Below are 22880 nucleotides of genomic sequence, written 5' to 3'. Positions count from 1 at the left end.
ACAGTTAGAACTGGACATGGAACAACAGACTGGTTCCAAATAGGAAAAGGAGTTCGTCAAGGCTGTATATTGTCACCCTGTTTATTTAACTTATATGCAGAGTACACCATGAGAAATGCTGGACTGGATGAAGCACAAGCTGGAATCAAGATTACCGGGAGAAATATCAATAACCTCAGATATGCAGATGACACTACCCTTATGGCAGAAAGTGAAGAGGAACTCAAAAGCCTCTTGATGAAAGTGAAAGTGGAGAGTGAAAAAGTTGGCTTAAAGCTCAACATTCAGAAAATGAAGATTATGGCATCCAGTCCCACCACTTCATGGGAAATATATGGGGAACAGTGGAAACAGTGTCAGACTTTATTTTTTGGGGCTCCAAAATCACTGCAGATGGTGACTGCAGCTATGAAATTAAAAGACGCTTACTCCTTGGAAGGAAAGTTATGACCAACCTAGACAGCATATTCAAAAGCAGAGACATTACTTTGCTAACAAAGGTTCGTCTAGTCAAGGCTATGGTTTTTTCCTGTGGTCATGTATGGATGTGAGAGTTGGACTGTGAAGAAGGCTGAGTGCCGAAGAATTGATGCTTTTGAACTGTGGTGTTGGAGAAGACTCTTGAGAGTCCCTTGGACTTCAAGGAGATCCAACCAGTCCATTCTGAAGGAGATCAGCCCTGGGATTTCTTTGGAAGGAATGATGCTAAAGCTGAAACTCCAGGACTTTGGCCACCTCATGCGAAGAGTTGACTCATTGGAAAAGACTCTGATGCTGGGAGGGATTGGAGGCAGGAGAAGGGGACGACAGAGGATGAGATGGCTGGATGGCATCACTGACTCGATGGACGTTAGTCTGAGTGAACTCCGGGAGTTGGTGATGGACAGGGAGGCCTGGCGTGCTGCGATTTATGGGGTCGCAAAGAGTCGCACACGACTGAGCGAGTGATCTGATCTGATCTGATCTATCTTTGTACTGTCTCTATAGTTTTGCCTTTTCCAAAATGTCATATAGTTGAAGTCATACAACCAATTTTTAGATTGACATCTTTCACTCAGCAATGTAGAAGATTAATATGTGTTTTCCCCAATGTCTTGATAGCTCATTTCTTTTTATGGCTCAGTAATAAATATACTAGTTTATACATTAATCTTTTGAAAGACATCTTGGTTGTATCCAAGTTTTGAAAAGTACCGATAAAGCTGCTAAAATCACTTGTATGAAGGTTTTTGTGTGGACGTAACTTTTCAACTCATTTGGGTAAAGACCTAATAGTGTGATTGCTAAATTATGTGACTGTCTTTAACTTATAAGAAGCTATCAAACTGTCTTTCAAAATGGCTGTACTATTTTTCTTTCCTATGAACAATGAATACGACTTTTCTGTTACTCCACTTGGAATGGATTTTGGCCATTCCAATAAATGTATAGTGGTGTTTCATTCGCTTTAATTTTCCATTCACTACTGATGTATGATATAGAGCATCTTTTCATATGCTTATTTGCCATCTGTGTATCTTCTCTGGTGAAATATTTATTCAGATCTTTTGTTCCTTTTTAATTTAGGTGCATGCATGCTAAATCGTTTCAGTCACGTCCAACTCTTTGTGAACCTGTGGACTGTAGGCTGCCAGGCTCCTCTGTCTAGGGGATTTTCCAAGCCAGAATACTGAAGTGGGCTGCCATGCCCTTCTCCAGTGAATTTTCTCGACATAGGGGTGGAACCCATGTCTCTTATGTCTTCATGTCTCCTGCATTGGCAGGCGGGTTCTTTACCACTAGCGCCACCTGGCAAGCCCTTTTTAAATTAGGCTACTGTTTTCTTTATATATGTTTTGGATGCTAGTGTTTTATCAGATGTTTTGCAAAGATTTTCTCCAGGTCTATGACTTGTTTTCTCACTCTCTTAACAGTATCTTTTACAGAGCAGAAGTTTTTCATTTTAATGAAGTCTAATCAATGTTTTTCTTCCATGGATCATAGAGTTATATATTTTTATCTTCTGTTTCTTTATATCTCTACTTACTTACTTCATACTCTCCTATTCAACTGTGTATCCACTTACCTAGCCTAGAATCTGGAATTTAGTCAGGAGCCTCTCAAGTAGTTTTTTATAAAACATGTAGGTTAGTATCTCTGAAAAGTATCCCCATACAGAGTCCTAGCAGGAAAAGACTGGCCCCCCAAGCTGGGAGTTACCTGTTAAGTGTTAAATAAGGGACTATTTAGAGGTGGAGCAGGTTATAGGAAACAACATTGCATCTTGCAGCGCCCAAGGACCAGTATCAGCATGAATTCCAGGATCCAAGTAACAAGAAAGGAAAGTTCTAAAAAAAAAAAATTCTTGGGAGCTTGGGCCATCCATAAGATGTTATACTTGTAGAACACACATGTTAATAAACCTGTATAGAATCAGATTTATAAATCTGTATAAAATCTCTATAGAAGGAATACCTCCTCCTGATCTCCCTTTTTCTCCCAAGGCCTGAATTCACCCAGAAGTCAGAAGATAAGTGAGCTTGTAGGGTGAAGTCTTCAGAAGTCAATTTCCAGAGGGGAGCAAAAAAGAGTAGAAAATGGATGGGGATGGTAAGACAGGAAAAGAAGAATAACAAGGTTAGGCAGTTTCTTTATAATTTAGAAGAGGAGGAAGTGTGGACTCAATCTTTTTCTTTTTTTTTTGGCTGCCCAGCAGGGCATTTGTAAAATCTTGTTTCCTCAACGAGGGATCAAACCCATGCCGCCTGCAGTTCTGAAGTGAAAATATGGAGTCCTAACCACTGGACTGCCAGAGAATTCCCCAGCAGAATTTTTTTTGGCCATGCCAAGTGGCATGTCAGATCTTAGTTTCCTCATGCCCCTGCAATGGAAGCACAAATTCTTAACCACTGGATGCCAGGGAAGCCCCACAGTTTCAACTGGCAGAAATATTATTTGATCCACCTTGACCTTATGTTTAGAACAGTGACAACAAAAACACCTGGATAAATCCATCCTGTCTCAATGAACCAGCACCACGTTCCTTCTAGTTTCCCACTCAGGTACTTCTCAATCCATCACACAAGGGAGGTATCACATATAGTAACAAAAGAACTAAAAAAGTCAGCAACGTAATAAGCAGCATGTCTAAATGGCACCCCACTCCAGTACTCTTGCCTGGAAAATCCCGTGGACGGAGGAGCCTGGTAGGCTACAGTCCATGGGTTGCAAAGAGTCAGACACGACTGAGCGACTTCACTTTCACTTTTTACTACTAGCCTCAGTTTGGCTAATATGTTATGGGCCAAGTCATCATGGTTGTTCCATAAGATGTACGTGGAGGAAAGTGAAGGAAAGGTAATTAAGGCAAATAAAGCTACAATTAAGTGAATAAAGCTAAGATATAGTCAGAATTTTAATACCCAGCTGAATTATTTGGGGAATGAATAAATTATCACCTCTGTGGTAAGAATACTCTCATAGGAAAATTTTGATTTTTTTACAAAAGTGCAAAAGCAATTCAATAAAAGAAAAATAGCCTTTTATACAAATGGTGTGAGAACAATTGGATATTCATAAGTAAATAAAAGAATTTTGACCAAGTCTCATCTCACATGTTACACAAAAATTAGTTTAAAATGAATCACAAACTGAAATAGACAACGAAAAACTATAAAACTCAGAGGAAAAACAGAGGAGAAAATTTCCAGGACCTAAGTTTAGGCAAAGAGTCTGTAGATTGTGACACCAAAAGCAAAATCATTAAAAGGAAAAAGTGAACCTCATTAAAATTTGAAATATTTCCTCTGAGAAAGTATTTTATCTATTAAGATGATAAAAAGCTACAGACTGAAAATAAATATTTGCAAACCACATATTTGACAAAGGACTAATATCTAGAATTTATAAAAAGTTCTCAAAATTCAACAATAAAAAAATAGACAATGTCAAAATACAAAATAGTGACAATGTCAAGTGCTGATGAAGTTGTGGAGAAACTAGATTACTTATACATTTATTGTGGGAAAGTAAAATGGTACACCATCCTGGAAATCAGTTTGATAGTTTCTTAGAAATCTATACAAAGCTGAAACTCCAGTACTTTGGCCACCTCATGCGAAGAGTTGACTCATTGGAAAAGACTGATGCTGGGAGGGATTGGGGGCAGGAGGAGAAGGGGACAACAGAGGATGAGACGGCTGGATGGCATCACTGACTCGATGGACGTGAGTTTGAGTGAACTCCGGCAGATGGTGATGGACAGGGAGGCCTGGCGTGCTGCAATTCATGGGGTCGCAAACAGTCAGACACGACTGAGTGACTGAACTGAACTGACTGATACATGCAACTACCATTTTTTTAAAAAGTGAGGAATTTTTATTGCTGATGCCATTTCATCTTTGTACTGGTTCATGAAATATAGCAGAATGTTCAACTGTTACAATGCTGATGCAATAAATTCCACTATTATACAGAGATACCATCTCAATAATCTGTAACCAGATGGTAAAAGGGTTAGTTCTTCAGTTGTGTTCCACTCTTTGTGATCCCATGGATTGGAGCCTGCCAGTCCCCTTCATCCTTGGAATTCTCCAGGCAAGAAGACTGGAGTGGGTAGCCATTCCCTTCTCCAGTGGAACTTCCCAACCCAGGGATTGAGCCCAGGTCTCCTGCATTGCAGACAGTCTTTACCATCTGAGCTACAATACATACAATGCAAAGTAAAAGTGTTAGTTGCTCAGAATTTAATGGACAGAGGAGCCTGGCAGGCTATAGTCCATGGGGTCACTGAGAGTCAGACACAACTGAGCACACACACGAAGATGGAAAAATGTAAAAAGTACAGTTTCTAACTCTGTGAATATTTTATTTAATATGCAAAATCTATTTCAACAAGTGATCATAATATAAAATTCAGATTCCTGTCCCTTGATATCAAATTAAGCAACTGCACTACACACAAAAGAAAATCAGAATAGAAAAATCAGTAACACACCAACTGTCCTGTAAAATCATTTTATTTTCTGCAAGGTAAATATTTTTCTTAGGCATTGTTACTAGAACAACCTCTTTGTAGGGTTTTATAGTTTGGAATAACCATATTTAAAAAAAATTTTTGTATCTATAAAGAGTTGTAATACAAAAAATGATTTATAGGCTATTTTTCAGGAAGAAGTTACTAGACTATATTTCTATTGAAGAAACTTTACTATTTAAATCTATGATATGGAATGAAAAGATGATTAAAAAGTCTTCTGATCAAAAAGCCTGAGATCATCAAAGGAATGTTTAGTCTCTTCCACAGAGAGCCACCAGGATTTTTTCATAATCTCCTTTGGTTTCATCCTGTTGATAAAAATAAAGTATACTTAATGCTACCTGAGACCACAATCAATAGAAAATATTTTTAAATTGTAGACTAATTATTGTATTAGGCTTAACATACATCACAGTATATCAATTTTTTAGGATCTTGGATAAGAATATCACTTATTTAATTAATAAAATTTATATAGCAGATAACTGGTATTTTTAATTGATTATATGAAAGCAATAGCTTTCAAAATTCAGATTGCAAACTTCTCTCGATTACTCTACATTAAAGCCATTATTTTCCAAGAATGAAATATAACACAGAATAAATATAGCAAAATATAATTTCATATCACCTCTGACTTGCTACACCAGAGTGAAGGTTACAAGTCCACGATAGTCTCAATTTTCATGTTAGATTTTTGTTATCCAATATAAATGTCAAATTGAATTTATTTATTTATTTATTTATTTTCAAATTGAATTTAAATAGTCATCTTTCATTAAGTTCAAAACTCCTTGACTTGTCTTTCTTTTTTACTTTCTAACTTGAACATGCATTCTATATCTTCTACATATGACAAAGTTAAGGAAAATTTTAGAGTAAAAAGTTTCTAATCCTCTGATCAATATTTATTGCAACATAAATCATTATATATCTCTACCAAAGTATTTTGATTGCTAAATGTATGTATGGTAAACTGTTTCCATGACTATTGAAAAATCTGCAGTCTTTCTACATAGAACTCACTAGTAGATTTTACCAGTGAAAGTTCAATTTACTTTAAATTATGTATCTTTTTAAAAATTTTTATTTTTTGGTCATACTGTGCAGCAAGTGGGATCTTAGTTCAGCAACCAGGGATCAAACTCATGTCCCTTGCAGTTAAAGTATATAGTCTTAACCACCAGACCACAAGAAAATTCTCTGTATCTTAATATAACAAATGAATCTTATATATGTAATTTATGGATACAGTAAGTCAGCCCTTCTTTATGAAGAAGTTGCAAAAAAATTATCATTTGTGGGGGTAACATTATGAGAATTACAACATACCAGGATGGCTTGACAGAGAGAGATGCCATACAACTTCTGATAGCATGCTTTGATGTCATTCATGTCAATTTCAGAGCGGGAAACCATAATCCTGATCAGTGTCTTATGACGAGTTCCAATACCCTGTCAGAAACAAATGATGGCAAGTGTCCCTTATATTCCAAGCTTACTTTTAAGGTAGGATGTGGGTTTGAATGTGAAGCTCTTTTGCTAACCTATATAGTTTTTACAGAGAAACTATTTCCACAGTAATATATGCACAAACACACACACTTCAAACAAGTGGTAATAAAATGACACGAACTCAACTGTGACAAGAGAATTATATAGAGAGCTTTTAAAACCTCCTAACTGATCTTCCACTATCCAGTCTTTCCTCTGTCTAAGCTATTCAAGAATTGCAAAGTAAACTTTCTAAGTTGTAAATCTGATCATTTGATTCATCTGCTTAAAACCTTTTAGTGACCTTCTGTTAATTTTAGGATGAAAATCAATCATTTTACCTGGGCTTACAATGCCCTGCCTAATTCTACAACTTCTTCCACCATGTACCATCACTCTAATTATATTTATTATCCTGAAAGGGACATGCTGTGTTCTCCTCCAGGACCAGACTTGCTTTATCCCTTCATTCCTTACACTTCTGCACTCATCTGGCTAATTCCTGTTCAAATAGCATGTTGTAATTTAGCTGACACCTACACTGCTTTCCAAAGTCTGGGACACAGGTCCCTCTTCTCATTTACAATACTAGGTGTTCTCATTACCCATCTAGTAACCTCACTAGGTAACAGCAGGCATGGGGTCAGGAACTGTACTGCCAACTACCTGGTAGAACATGCCTATCACATCACAGGGACTCTTTTCTATTAATTGAATGGTTAGATTGCTTTCTCCTAAGACTTCCTTACTTTGGAGTTGCAAAGGGAAAAAATAGACAACTTCATAACTTTTCACAAGTATATAGGTACCATCCTATATAATAAAATGCAAGCTAGACAATAAAGTGCAGTACTTAAAGTGATATCTCAAATACATCTTAACAACACCTTACACTTTAATGAGCTTAGAATGACATTTTAAAATCTTAGAATGACATATTAAGCAATGCCATGGAAGGCAAAATAATAAAAAAGATAAAATTTAGAAGAGATTGTAAAGCTTACAATCTTAGCAGGTTGCTAAAATCATACATTAAAAGAGGAAGTATATCGCCCTTCCTCTGCTGACTCAGATTTTACACAAATCATGAGTAATCTACAAATTGCTTTCAAGCTCACCTTACTATCTTACCTATAAAAGAGTATAACAAGTCTAACAGAACTTTATTTTAAGAAGTGTATTACCTCTTGCATTGGATAGAAAATAATCTTTTAATGAAAAGATATTAAAAAATAAATGTGATTTTTAAACCATATGGGATTTTCTGTTCTCTCCATACACAGGAATATTTTCCCCAAAGCAAATCATATGTTACCTTCATGGCCTGATGGAGCTTCTCAGCAAAGAACATTGGCTGGCTTGTAGCACACTTCACTGTAAGAGAGGCATGTTTTAGTTGACATCTTTACCACAAAAGAAGAAAGATACATATGAAAGAAATAGAAATACAGAGGTTTTCAAGTAAGATTCTGTTCTCTTTTCCTGTTCCTCATCATCCACCCCTAGTAAGGGATATTTGGCTTAAAAGAAGCTATTTCTAGACGGTGATTTTGAATATTCTGTCATCTGACAGTATCATTTATCTCCTATTATCCTAAGCCCACCGATAGCAACTTCAATAGTTCATGCTATCCTGAGTATACTCTTCATGAAAACAAGGAAACCAGTAGATATGTTAAAGGCCATGTTGGCAGGCAAGAAATACTTTTTTTCCTGTTGTAATAAGAGAAAAAAATCCAAGTGGGACAGGACAGTCATAAAATACAAGGCAACTGCCAAATAAAATATTAACAGATGTGTCAATCAGTAATAAGAAGATTCTCTACCTTCTTACTCCAAGTGTGATCTATGGACTAAAAGAACTGGTGTCAACTGAGAATTTGTTAGAAATGCAGACTTCCAGTTTCCACCCAGACCTACTGAATTAGAATCTACATTTTAGCAAGATTCCCAAAGGATTCATGTGCACATTAATGTTTGAGAAGCACTGCTTTATAATGTAGGTTTCCAAACCTCGACTAGTCATCTGAATAAAAGGGAAAACTTTAAAATTCTTTTCTTCTGAAGGTCTAAATCCTTTAAGCTTGCCCAAGATTACTCAGCAAGTGACAGACCAGGATATAGACCTTCATTTATCTAATTCCAAATGCCATGCTCTTAATGACCATTTTGACTTCCCTTTGTGCCATGCCCAGCCTGATATATTGCATGGTACAAGTAGATGCTCAGTATTTTCCACCTGCTCATCTTTTTAATCAAGGAAATAATACCTGTAATCACTAACAAGACTATTGCATCACTTTAGCTAAATATTTATTGCCAATTATCTTACATGGTACCTCTATTTGCAACATAAATTATATGAGTTTTTGTCTTATTATTATATTTTATAAATTATTGGACAACATTGACAATATTGACAATTCAATTTCAAGTTAGAAAACTCTTCCCCCTCCAGGACTACATACCAATAACTGTGAGGCATTTCTCGATGTCACCTTTCAACTCCAGGTCCAGAACTTTGTTCATGTCATGCTTGCTATACTTGGAATATTTCTGAAACACTGAATATTAAGTTTAAATTTAGAGATGTACAAAACATCCTGTTTTTTTTTTTAGCAAACTAGCAAAATCACGCATGGCCACGAAGTCAAAGCATTTCTTATGTGTATGCTAACTCACTTCAGTCGTGTCTGACTTTTTGTGACCCCATGGACTGTCACCTGCCAGGCTCCTTTGGCCATGGGATTCTCCAGGCTTATACTGGAATGGGTTGCTATGCCCTCCTCCAGGGGATTTTCCCAACCCAGGGATCGAACCCACATTTCTTACATACCCTGCATTGGCAGGCAGGTTCTTTACCACTAGCGCCACCTAGGAAGCCCAAAGCATTCCTTAGGAGGACTGAACTTCAAAAAACACAATGTAAATCTAACTATTCATCTGAGCATATTTTGGATACATCATCTTCTCTGAAGGATGTAATTCACATGGCTATTTTTGTGCTTCTGTGTATTTTGGGAAAATTTTTGCAAATGTTGACATTTATTAGAAGTGACATTTGATTGACAGCCATAACTCTACATCAGAGCCAGGTGTCACAGCAAATGGATCTTTCTTTATATAAAGATCTGTGTTGTAGATTCCTCATAATTCTAATCTCAGAGTGCTAACAGAGTGCTGTTAACAAACAATAAACTTGAAGTAATCATCACGACCTGCACTTTGTCTTGACTTCCAAAACACTCTGGGCTAAATCTTGTGGCAAGAACTCTCTTTTAGCTTTTGTTTCTGGGGTTTCTAGATACTCTTTTCTTCACTTAGCCTCAGGTGTTTTTTTCTTCATTGTAATTTCATGTGTTCTGTTTTACATGTATATATTGTCAGACCTATTCCAAATATTTTGAGGAAAAAAAAATAGTAAAAATAACAAACTAATGTTCTACATGCCAAAGTCATAAAATGTGTTTCAAATACTATCAGGTGGTGTCTGTACAAAGCTGGACAAATGCACAAGTAGCAATAAGAGATCAGGAGCACTGCATCTGTTTGGTTTCGGAGTGCCACTGATTATGATTTCTTTCTTGCTTTCTCTTGAAAGTGTTAGTCACTCAGTCATGTCCAACTCTTTGCGACCCCATGGACTACAGCCTGCCAGGCTCCTCTGACCATGGGATTCTTCAGGCAAGAATACTGGAGTGTATTTGCCATTCATTCCCTTCTCTGGGGAATCTTCCTGACCCAGGGATCAAACCCAGGTCTCCTGCAGTGCAGGCAGATTCTTTACCATATGAGCTACCAGGGAAGCCCTTTCCTTTCTCTTGCTTGTCCTCATTAAAAAAAAAAAAAAAAGTGACTTCTGCAAACAGTCCCAGGGAACATTTGTTTTCTTCTTACCTCTGCGGAGATGGGGATAGCTCCTGGTGGTAAGAATGGTAATGAACACATTCACATCTGTCCCTTTTCTTCTTTCTCCTGCTTCATATAAGGCCTGTTAAGAAACAGAAAAACAAACACTTGACCATCTGAGGACTTGATATCTGCATAAGAATGCCAGATCTCTTCAAAGATTTTGGAGGCAGCTGCTTTGTGTCCAATACAATCAGAGCAGGTGGCAATGCTAAGATTACAAGCTCCTTAGAGATGGAAACCTTGTTTTGTCAAGTATCTTCCATAATCTCTCAAGTTGCCTTGCAAACACTAGAGACTGAATCTATGCATGCAAAATAAATGTTTATTGAGTTAACTCGCTTTAAGATTACATTCTGTATCAAGAAAACTTCAAGGGACACTCTCTAATTTTTACTTTTACTTTTAATTGTTCAAAGTAATTTTCAGTGAATGGTACTAATAAATCAATAATTCAACCATTACCTAGATGTTGAATTTTGATGTAAGAATTTCTGGATTCAAATTCTGACTCGGCAACTTAATCATTCCTAGATATTAGTACTAAGATATCTTAGTAATCTTATGTAGTTTCACATTATTAAACTACAGTCTTTCCTCTTTTGTAAATGGAAAAGATAATCTCTGCCTTATTGTCACCAACATGCTCTGTTACCTTTGAAACGTTAATTACCACCCTCCTCCTGGGTCACACTAATCCATGTAATGGCCATAAATATACATCTAAGAGCCCTGATAGTCTTTTTTTACTTAATTTTTTCCTGCACTGGGTCTTTGCAGCTGCACGTGGGCTTTCTCTAGTTGTAGAGAGCAGGGGCTATTCTCTAGCTGTAGTGTGCAGTGGTTTCTCTTGTTGCAGAGCACCGGCTCTAGGCACATGGGCTCAGTAGTTGTGGCACATGGGCTTAGTTGCCCCAAGGCATGTGGGATCTTCCTGGACAAGGGATTGAACTGGTGTCCTCTGCATTGCAAGGCGGATTCCTAACCACTGGACTACCAGGGAAGCTCCCTGATAGTCTTACGATGGAAAGCAAATTCAGAAGTATCACAAGCAAATAAGAGTAATTTCTTACTATGGGCAGTTACTCAAAGTTATTCAGGACTTTCTGAGCAAACAACTGATATAGATGCATTTATTCAACAAAAGTCAATAAATGCCTGTTATGTGCAGGATAATGCACTGATACAGTGAAGAGAGTGGAGTAGTCAAGTAAGTTTCTATTTTTACTAACTCACTGTGATGAATTTGTGGAGAATATTAACTGTACCATGAGAACAGCATATGTAAATACTAGATGCCATTTTTTTAACAAAAATTCCAAGTCCCAAAATGACACAGTTTTTCTAATGTTGCCAATAGACTGATGTATTAAAAAACAAGCAAACTCACTGAAACAATATATAATAATATACTTGAAAGTATATAAATGCGATAACCTTTATAATTTTAATATCATTACCATAATATTTTTACAATATAAACTTACACCTCTAAACCAATGTTCACTGTTTAAAGAATTGTTAGATGTGTTTATTCTTTTCACTTTTACTTTCTTATACCTGGTAAAATAAAAATTCAGAGTTTTCTCAATAACAGATCAAATTTTTACTATTCTTTCTCAATCCTCTCCAGCTTCATGAACAGTGCAACCGTTGAAAACATAAAGACCACATTTCCTCTCATGGATTGTTTGAGTCCTGGCTGGTGGGCATCCTTCAGGGAATGGACATTAGGTGCCATTATCCTTTTGGAGAACCTCATATCTGCTTTCACACGGAGGCCCTCAAGTAGTACCTCACCTCAGGTCGGACCTAATTGAAGTAGCAAAGTGGATTCTAGGAGTATTCATAAGCACTTGCTTACCCTGGCATCTGAATCAGCCAAGTCGTCATTTACAGCAAGCTCCTCGGATCGGTCACCCTGGAAAATATCCCATTCTCGTGTAAGTAGTTTTCTAGCATATAATCACATGGCTTATTTATGCTCTTAAAATCAGATGAGTAATATTCTTTGCAGAAAAAGGAGTGAATTGCTCATTTCTAGAGAGAGATGAAATCTAAGATTTTACTTTTCATCAAAGAAGAGATATTTCCAGATCTATTTTAGTTATACCTTAGCAAGAGAAAGCAAAGCCTTCTCATAATCTCCAGATGTGTCTGAGGCGATGTCTTTAGCCAGATCTCTCTTCAGTTCTGAGAAATAGGAAAAGTATATTTTGTAGTAAACTAGTGATAATGGTGATGGTAATAATATGTAACATCTCTATATTGGTTCACAACTTGCAATGCCAAATGTTCAATGATTTATGGAACACATTTCAAATAGTTTTATTTTTTAATAAAGCAAAATCAGAGCGAGTACAATTTTTGATCATCAAATTTATTTCCTATAAGGCAATTAAAACAATTTAGATAATACTGTGAATGAAACTCTACAGCCCTAAAGCTTTTGCTAACAAGAATAAATTGCACAGGAATACATTACTAGATAACTATTTCTGAAATAAACTATACCAGAATTTAAGCAATGGGGTGAATAGAACAGTTATTTAAAAAGGATAAAACAAAGCGCTTGCTTGAACATAGAGTATTTATTTACTTTGAAATGATAAATATCTTATATGGAATATAATTTAGTTATGTATGCATATGTGTATGTATACACATCTACAGTAGATAAAGATTTAAAATGTTTCTTTGTTAAACACCCTTACTTAACATTAAAAAATAATGCTGTTATTATTTTTTCAGCAAAAATTTACCTGAATTTATAGTTGACTAGAAGGCAGAACATTTTAATAAACAGTCATTGAACTGTACCTCGGGAATAATTTATGGCTATTTGCCTTTGTAAACTATGTTTTACAAAATAAAAAAAAAATAGTAATAATGCCCCTCTTGATGACTGTCACTGATAAATGGACCTAAGATAAATATTGATAATAAGGTAAGAATTGCAGAATCGAAACATTCTGATTCCTTTATTAGATTGCTGTGAAAATAATACACGAGGACTATTGTATTCTCTGTGCTTGGTTTTAAAATCACGCAGAACGATCCTCTATGGTGCTACATATTGGGTTGGGAAAATAAAACAAAAAAAAAAAAACAAGAGGCTTGGGAAACTAGAAAAAGAAAACAGTGATGACTCAGCACTGCCCAGGACCCATTTGCAGATATCCTGTTTACAGTGTTAAGCATACCATTGAAATGAGATATTTCACTGAATAGATAAAATGAGCCATGGCTAGTCTCTCATCCCCATGAATCTAACTGAATGTTAACAGTGAGTAAGTCATTTATGTTCATAATGGTAGTTAGCGTCCATCAGAGAATTATAAGCACCAAGCTGTTTTCCTTTTCAAGGACAAATGTTTGGAGGGTTTTTGTTTGCTTGTTTTTGTTGTTGTTATCTTTTCAAAGTGAAAAGACAACGGGACATTTTTATGAAATGAATCTCTGAAAAGTAGGAAATGTTTTTAGAAAATTCTTTACATTCAGAGCTTTGAACTGAGGGTTTCATTGCAATACTATGTGGCCATTTGTCCCAGACATACAATTTTTTTAAAGTGCAAAGTTGATGAGGACTGAAACAATCGTGTCCCTTATTTGTACCCCACCAACTCTAATGTGTCTGGTAACCATATGTGCTTGTGAAAGACCTGTGACAGACAATGAAAGAAATATTTTAATATGTACTTTTCCCATAATTAACATCCACACTCAATTTTTCAAAAAGTATATCAGAATTCCTTTTCAACTAAGACACTGGGACTGTTAGGCATTAAAACTTACCTTCTCTATAGACTCTGTTAATTTCTCTGATCTCTCTGTTAGTTCTTGATGCCAGAATTTCATTCAGAGTGTCTTCATCAGTCCCAAGGCCCTGAATTGAAAAAGATTAATAAAAAAAAAGAAGAAATGTAGAAAAATCTTCATTCAAAAGTATCAACTAGTTATTATGTTCCAAAATTTGTCTGAATCTGACATTTAGTAAATTTCTCACATTTAATAAATATCCACAATATTTATTAATTGCAATAAAGTATGTATTATATTGCTTAAAAAAATGGGTTTAATGCCAATATTTTGGCAAATAAATACAAAGTGAGATCTATTAAATATGGTAACATCATGAAGATAGTGGAAAGAGCATAGTCGTTAACACCAGCATCTATTTTTTCATTTATTTATTCATTCACTTATTCATTTTATTACCACTGATGGGTGGCCCTGTGCTGGTTGTTGAGAATATACTAGGAGGCATAAGTGGTTTGGACATGATTTGAGGAAAGGAGCTTTGTTTAAATCAGGTGGTTTACCTTCATGGCAGCACGGAGCTCTTCGGCATCAAACTGGGCTGGAGTTTTCAATAGAGCCAAAACAACTTCCTCAAGGTGACCGAGGAGGGCTTTCTTCAGAACTTCATCCAGGGGCTATAATAAGAAGATATATAACCTTTTAGTAAATAACACATTAGGTGATATAGTAAAGCAGTGTTATTTGATGTGTAGCTAATCTTACTGAGTCCTAAACCCAACCATTTTTCATAGCTCCTTCCCTTTACATAGAAAAGGGTACCCAATATTTAATATCTTAATCTTTATGGTTCTAGAGTGATTAGAATGAAATTTACTGAATTTATTGATAACTCCTTAAAGGATAGAAGTCTCAATCTTTTATAGAGGGAATAAATGACAAAGCTCAAAAGATAGGGATTGCGTATTAACAGAAATAGTAATAAGAATACTTTAAAAATAATGTATTAATAACTTTTCCAACCATTGAGATTTGCACTTTTCAAATAAGCATTGTAATCAGACATTATGTGGTTTTCTAACTACACTCCTTAAAAAAATTACCCATATTTTGTATAAAACAGAAACCTTACTTTTAAAGTAGAATTATACATATAAACTTTACATTCAGACATTAAACAGCTCAGTTTAAAATTTAACAGAAGTCACATTTCAATCAGAACATATTTCTTACTGCCAACAGTAATCTTGATGTCTGTTATGCTCAAGTTAAAGGCTTATCTCCAATGTAGAACACCACATGTGCAAAGAATCAAAACAATGCATAAAACCAGCAAATTTGATAGAATTGATTACATTGCAACCAAGAAAATAAATACAGTAATCCCAGACTTAGTTGTAATGGAAAACAGTGGCTAGAGACTGAAAGAACTAGACAACTGTATTTCAAAATCTATGCACACATACTTAGTTGTATTCGACTCTTTGCGGTCCCATCAACTGTAGTTCACCAGGCTCCTCTGCCCATACAATTTTCCAGGCAACAATACTGGAGTGGCTTACCATTTCCTACTCCAGGGGATCTTCCTTACCCAGGGATCAAACCCATGTCTCTTGTGTCTCCTGCATTGGCAGGCAAAGATTCTTTACCACCGCTACCTGAGAAGCCCATCAAACGCTATATTTAAACATAAATATGACTGAAATTAATTATCTAAATTAACCACTGCAACCGACCTTTCCTTTCTCCTGCAGATAGGCCGCTTTGATCTGCTGACGCTGTGCATTGTTTCTCTTAGTCAGAATTTCAATGATGGTTGCTTCATCCACACCTGGAAATAAAGGGCCTCTAGACTTTAAAAATCAATTTTCTTTATTGTCAATAACAGTCAAAAAATGATTCATTATCAAGATGCTTCAAATGAAGATCTTAACAAAACAAAGAAGTATAAATTATAACAGGCTGGGACATGGATGCGACTCTGTATATCAGATGGAAGCACTTGGGATGACATTCTCTTCTCTCTGAGAAAGTGAAAAAATGGCTCATTTGTGTCCTACTCTTTGTGACCCCATGGACTGTAGCCTGCCAGGCTTCTCTGTCCATGGGATTCTCCTTGCAAGAATACTAGAGTGGGTTGCCATTCCCTTCTCCAGGAGATCTTCCCAACCCAGGGATTGAACCCGGATCTTCTGCACTGCAGGCAGATTCTTTACCGTCTGAGACACCAAAGGAAGAAGAAATTCTCCCCAGCCCTGTGTTGCAGTGTTTGTTCCTAGTTCACACCTTAAGTGTGAACAGAGGGGCTGACTTCAGCATTCAGTCTGTTAGAAACGAGATTGATAAAGATCTTGTATCTTCAAAACGAAGCAGACTCTTTCCATTGCACATGTTTGTTTTTCAGTAGCCATTCTGAAATGTCTAGGAGGGGACTGTTTGGGGAAGACAGAATTACCTTTAACTGTGATTGCTTTGTGCAAGGCCTCAACATCTGAGGATGGATTGAATGTAGGATAGGGGCTCACTGCTGACCCAGGACCACCTTTGGATCCTTTCACGGTTTTCTGTGAATGAGAAATAAATTACTGTCCATTCACTTACATTTGCTTCTATTTTAATACTACGATTTAAATAAGTTATTTTATTTCCTCTCGACTTACAATGTATTCCTGCTCTTCATTTTCAATAAACCAGGCCTGCTTGAGGAATTCAGATACCATTGCCATTTTTGAAGGATCTGAAAAGAAAACAGGTTGATGTTTTTACAAACCACAAACTCACCACATATACATACCACTCCACTCTCTTACATATGTAAGACATAGAGCTGCCTTGCTTTTACTTTCCAGGATTACTCTTAGGAGCACCATACAATGCTAGATTTAGTGTGTTTTTGACCATGCTGCATGCCAAAAGATGTGGGATATTAGCTCCCCAACCAGGGACTGAGCCTGCACCCACTGCAGTGGAAGCAAGAGTGCTAACCACTAGACTGCCTGGGAAGTTCCTAGATTTGAATTTATTTTAAAGAGACTCTACTACCTTTGAACAGAAACCCAAAGCCTCAGAAATGTAGCTCTTTCTCAGTATATTCAGGCCTAACCTTAGGGCTCAGATGACATCTATAAGTAAGCATATATAGGCTGTAAAGAGCGAAGCTGGTGTTTCATTTCACTGTCCTAAATTTACAGACCACCCACTGTATACCAAGCCCTGAGGACACAAAAACAACTGAAACATCCTTTGCCTCAAAGAACTTAAAGCCAGTATGTGCTCTTCCTAAGAAAACTCAAAAGTTTAAGAATTCTTAGAGGAAGTTCTGGGTGATCTGAGACTCTTTTGGGGGAAGGTTTGAGATTAAATTGGCTAAAAAGTTAAAGAGAACAAAACAGAGGAGCTTGTCATATTAGGGAAGTTGAAAAGAGTTTATTAGCTCAAGAAGCTCAAATTTAAAAGTTCAAATGTGTTTCCAAAGTTTTGGATAAACATTAATGGTTTTTTTTTTTTTAAGTTATATTTCAGAAAGATGACTCATCCTGTGTCATAGAGAATGCCTAGGAGATGGGCAAGATGGAAGATTAGAGACCACTTAGTAAGCTGTGGGAGAATCCATGTAGGGTTAATGAGGACTTGAACAAAGCTATTGGGTAGAGCAAGAACATTATATTGGCATTTATAAGGTAAGATAATCTATGACAATCTACAGGAGTGGATGCCAACTCAAAACTCTACCTAAAAAAAAAAAAAAAAAGATATTCTTGTGAGATTTCTCCTTGAAATAATTCAGTTTTCTTTTCCATTCCTTGGTATAAAATTATTTCAGCACCTGGAATAATCACTACACTCACATTTCTTCTATTTGAGCTGTCTGAATTCTCATCCTACGTGTGTTTTTTCTTTTTTTACCAATACAAAATAATCCTGGGAAAGAATTATTTTATACCAGCTGCTTTGCTCTAACAGGATTCTTTAGAGTGAAACTGCACCATGCATGCCCTCCATCGGAAAACTGTATGTTAAAGAAAATTGCTTGACTTACTATCATCATTCAGCAATATTTTTATTTAATAAGCTATGTATATGTTTAAAACTTGAAGTACGTTAAAAAATTAATGCATTTACTGCATTATCTACAAAAGAAACCCTCAAGGATCCTTTTTGTCTAGGATTTTTTTTTTTTTTTAGGAGCCTAAGCTCCAGGTCTATGCTCATCGATCTCTCCACACCCTTTTATTTCTCTGGAGACTGCTATTATGAGTACATCTGAAAGAGATTGGAAGGATGATCTTAGCAGTTTCAAATTCTCCCTGTGAAGCTAAATGACTCATGAGGAGTAAAACCCATAGCCTGATTCTTTACCGGTATGTTCAAGGTATTTCAATCCCCACCTGCTGAAAAGGGGCAGAAATTCTAAGTAATGAGATTAAATACATGAGGGAAATAATATCCAAAGCAGAAACTAGCTCTACTTAATTATCATGGGAATTGTTCAAATTACTGTTCTGTCATCTGTGAGGAGAACCAATATATTGTGCACTTATTTAATCTCTCCCCCCAGCAACTGATCAATTTAAAGTTAGTTCCTGAGGTGAAGTCATGGTGTACAATTTTGCACAAGGTTTTAGTTCCTATTACACCATAATCCGCTGCAACTGTTGTTGGCACATGGAGTTTCATTTTCCTCTTGCTTAATTGGCATATACAAAACTTCTTGCAATTTCTGGCAAGGTTGCAGGTATTTAAAATATCCATTTTTTATCTCATCCATGCCCTTTAGAAAGTAGAATTCTCAAAATGAATGATACAATCAGTCACTTAGTGGAGTAATTTTTCCCTCAGTAATAGAAACAGATATTCCAATATTTCCACTTTTTCCAATTAGAAGCAAAAAACTTCAAAAGTGATCAAAGAGGAGATTAAGAATATTGTCAAATATAACTTTTAAAATGATCCTCACAACTTCAAAATAAATTTTATGAAAACTTTACTGTACATCACAATTTTTTCACTTAAAAATGCTTATATAATGCATTAATTTCTTAAAAGGATAAACTTGAGAAAGACTAGAAAATATTTCTCTATTGATTATATTATACAAAATAACAAAAATAAAAGGGTTAAATAATTTGTTTCACACATGTCCATAGAGAATACAGCTTTGTGACATATCTTCTGTGTTGCTAGATTTTGGTCAGAAGCTATTTAGGTGACCTGAAAAAGTGATCTGGAATATGGTCTGGAAAAGAGAAGTAGCCTGAATAGAACCTTCTTCAGGAAAACAATTAGAGGAAAATGGAATCTCAATTCAGCCTAATAAGATCCACTAGCTCTCAGCAAAGTTTAAAGATACAAAGATTGTGACAGGATGTTAAAAAAAAAAAAAAAACTCCCTACAGGAAATAGATTTGATCATATACTGCTAGTTAAGTGCTCAAATGCAACTCCATGTTTTAACAGAACCTTGAATAGTTGCAACATACCTTACAAATACCACAAACAGCAAAAATATTTTGCTCAAATTGTATTGCTAAACCATTCTGTTTTTTCAATACCTAACCTCTGCATGAAAACCAATGTGTTGTACTCGATAAAACCCACTTAATAATTTGAAGGTAAGATTTCTTAACTATCAACAAATAATGCATGCAAACACATTTTATAGACTGCAACATGCTATATAAATGTTTGTCACATATTTTTACTATTCAGAGAATGATCCAGTCTAGAAATTAGAATTGTACATTAAAAATAAAAAATTAATAATCCCATGAGTTCACAAGAGGCTTTTTTCCATCTTTCTTTTTAGTTGCAACATTTATTTTATTTTATTTTAGTTGCAACATTTAGAATATGTACTAGGTATTTAAGAGCCTATTTTCTTAATATTCCTTGGCTCAATATATATTTAATCTGGCTACCAATGAGCTTGAAACCAAGATCATCTCAGTCCTTAGCATCATCTAATTTGAAGATGAAATTGAACATCTATAGACTGATTTACATGGAAATTAATAAAATTCCAGCTACAGTCCATGGGGTCGCAAAGAGTCGGACATGACTGAGCGACTTCACTTCACTATAGTTAAGAATCAAATTCATTCACAGTAAGCCCATGGAGACTGTGGCAGGTTTTACCCCAGCCTGAGGGAGTTTATTTTTCAGTGCTTTGGCCTGTGTAGTTTTTTCCTCGATTATCTATTTCACAAGTCTTTCCCACACCTACTCATGTGAGAAAAGACAATTAGACTGTACAAAGGCATGACTTATGAAGAAACACTTTATGAAAGGTAGTTTCATGAATGTTTCGCTTCCAGGCCTTTGAGTAGGGTGTTCTGTTTGCCTGGCATGCTATTTCATCCTCCATATCCAATTCTCTTTGCCTAAATGATGCTTCTTAGAGAGGACTTAGCCTAGATCTCATCACATCCTCCAGACGGGCCTTCCTTAGTTCAACACTGGGGTAAGCGACCAACCATCTGTGCTCTCCCAAAGCATCCTGCCTTCACCCCTACACTTGCCCCTATTGTTCTGCATTATCACTTTCTATTTACTCATCTATATTTTTAGTGGCATTCCATGGGGGCAATGATAATCTACCATGCCTGGCAGAATGCCTGGTACTTAGTATGCTGGAAAGCATTACTGAATGAACAAATAGGGTATCAGTGCTAATTATTTAGGAAAAATTCTATACTAATTTAACTAATGTTTTCTATCCACAACTATAGGATGTAAAAATAAGAACTGAGGAGTTTTGAGCCATATCTTGACTCTCTTTAGCTGGCCGTATGACCTGAAGAAAGCATTTAACTTTAGGGGTGAGGAGGGCTCTCCAATTATAAAAATAAGAGTTGGAATGCACAGTAGCTGAGATTCATTACAGCTCTGAAATGCTAGTCTTAAATTTCATCTCAAGTACCAGGAGGTGGAAAAAATTAGCATAGTGAAAGAAAAGTGGAGTGATGTTAGTCGCTCAGTCGTGTCTGACTCTTTGCAAACCCACGGACTGTAGCCCACCAGGCTCCACTGTCCAAGGAATTCTCCAGGCAAGAATACTGGAGTGGATAGCCATTCCCTTTTCCAGGGGATCTTCCTGATCCTGGGATTGAACCTGGATCTCCTGCATTGTAGGAGGACTCTTTAGGGTCTGAGCTGCCAGGGAAGCCCACAGTGAAGGAAGGTATTACATAAATTGTGTCTGTTATCTTTCTCATAAAAAATCTCTCCCATTTTAAGGAAAGAGGAAATCATTTACTCAAAAGACAGCTTTTGGTTTATCACTGAAAAATAATATGTCCGCTGGTTTCAAATATGTCATCACTTAATGGGTCTAGAGAAGATCAAGCAGCAGCTGAGCAAGCTAACATCAATAGAAACCAATCTTTGCAGATCTTCTGATTGAAAAAGTATTTAATAACCACGAAACTCTAGCTGGTTTCTTAATAATATTATTATTAGCTATTCTGTCAACATCTGTCAAATGATGGCTGTCTGCCAGATGTGGTTGATCCTGGGGCTAGGGTGGTAACCCAGCTTCAGGACAAGAGGCTAGGAATTTTGAAATTATGAAACTGGCATTTTACCACATTTGAGGTGTTCTGCAATGTGCCTACCAAAATACATTCCTGTGGGCAGAGGAGTCCAAACATAATTTTAGACACAAACTAGGCAAGAAAAGTACGTAGTTTTTGATTAACTAGCACTAAAAATTAGATATCAGATCATTTAACTTAACACTGAGAATGAGCTAAGAAAAAATTCTTGAAGGAACAGTTGTAATAAACAAGAGCCAGATATATGGTTAGGATTCAAAAATCCCTCACTTTTGCACATACATCCAACACCAGTAAAATCTCTACTTTAGATATGCTTTTTGCTTTTCTAAGGAGTTTTACAACCATTAGCTCATTCGACAATCAAGATGCTACTAAGTGGAATAATTTTTAGAGGGCCCTAATGACATTCCCAACGGATAACTTATCTGACACCACCCAGGAAATGTTTCCTTTCCCCTTAGGTTTTCAAATCTGCACTTGAAAAGCCAGTCTGTGACACAGAGGCTCCAGGGGAAAGAATGTGGCCACACCCTCTCTAAATGAAATAAGTGGATCCTCTTATTTATTTATACTGCATGAGTGAACATAACATTAATTTAAAATGTTAATTACAAAGGGCATAATTTCCACTATGAGATCTGAATCTTTTTTTTTTTTTTTTAAGAAAAATATAAATTATTTAAGTCCCTGGAACCCACCTCTGGGTTCTTCAGGCCTGGCTCCCCACAAACACCCACCATCCATCATGATTTCTACATAAAGTTCATACAGATCCTGGAAACTCATAGCTTGTAGGAACAAACACATTCATCTCTTCTTTTCCATGGTAACTCACCAACAGTACAGAAAGCCAGTATTAAGCAAAGTTTCCTTGTTTTTAAAATTGTATTTTACTAAGTAAAAATAAAACTACAATTTGTGATTTCCAAAATATAAATTCCCAATGTAATCTTACAAAAATGTTTGTCAAAGATATAAGTGCAGTAGCCTTAAGTTCTACAGTAGTAACATTAAACACTGACAGTAAAAGTTATCAAAACAGCCAAAACTTAAAGGAAAACCAAGACTTACCTTTTTGTTTTTTTCACCTTCGTACAAAGAACTAAAGAGAGATTCTTCTCTGAACGGTTTGTGCTGGAAGTGGA

General features: G+C 36.1%; 1 protein-coding gene across 1 annotated transcript; it reads right to left on the bottom strand.

Annotated features, from left to right (window-relative positions):
- Nucleotides 1-4979: 4979 nt before the first annotated feature.
- On the bottom strand, nt 4980-22871 carry ANXA1 (annexin A1). The gene is made up of 13 exons (XM_086414340.1): nt 22807-22871; nt 16840-16916; nt 16635-16743; nt 15916-16010; nt 14743-14856; nt 14216-14306; nt 12534-12613; nt 12285-12341; nt 10409-10502; nt 8980-9075; nt 7827-7885; nt 6350-6472; nt 4980-5325 (listed from the first exon to the last, which is right to left on the bottom strand). The coding sequence occupies exons 2-13, from the start codon at nt 16903-16905 to the stop codon at nt 5269-5271; spliced, it is 1041 nt and encodes a 346-aa protein (XP_086270466.1). The 5' UTR covers nt 16906-16916; nt 22807-22871; the 3' UTR covers nt 4980-5268.
- Between the last annotated feature and the right edge of the window lie 9 nt (nt 22872-22880).

Source organism: Bos grunniens, chromosome 8 (assembly GCF_055505025.1).
Source record: "Bos grunniens cultivar Pamir isolate PY7600 chromosome 8, Bosgru_T2T1.0, whole genome shotgun sequence".
Taxonomy (NCBI): Eukaryota; Metazoa; Chordata; class Mammalia; order Artiodactyla; family Bovidae; genus Bos; species Bos grunniens.
This window is presented reverse-complemented; position numbering and strand designations above follow the sequence as displayed.

Coding starts and splice junctions, on each gene's coding strand:
- ANXA1 (XM_086414340.1), bottom strand. CDS start 16,905: ATGGCAATGGTATCTGAATTCCTCAAGCAGGCCTGGTTTATTGAAAAT. Junction 14,307..14,742: donor AGCTCCGTGCTGCCATGAAG/GTAAACCACCTG, acceptor TTTTCAATTCAG/GGCCTTGGGACTGATGAAGA. Junction 9,076..10,408: donor CTATCCCCATCTCCGCAGAG/GTAAGAAGAAAA, acceptor CTTAATATTCAG/TGTTTCAGAAATATTCCAAG.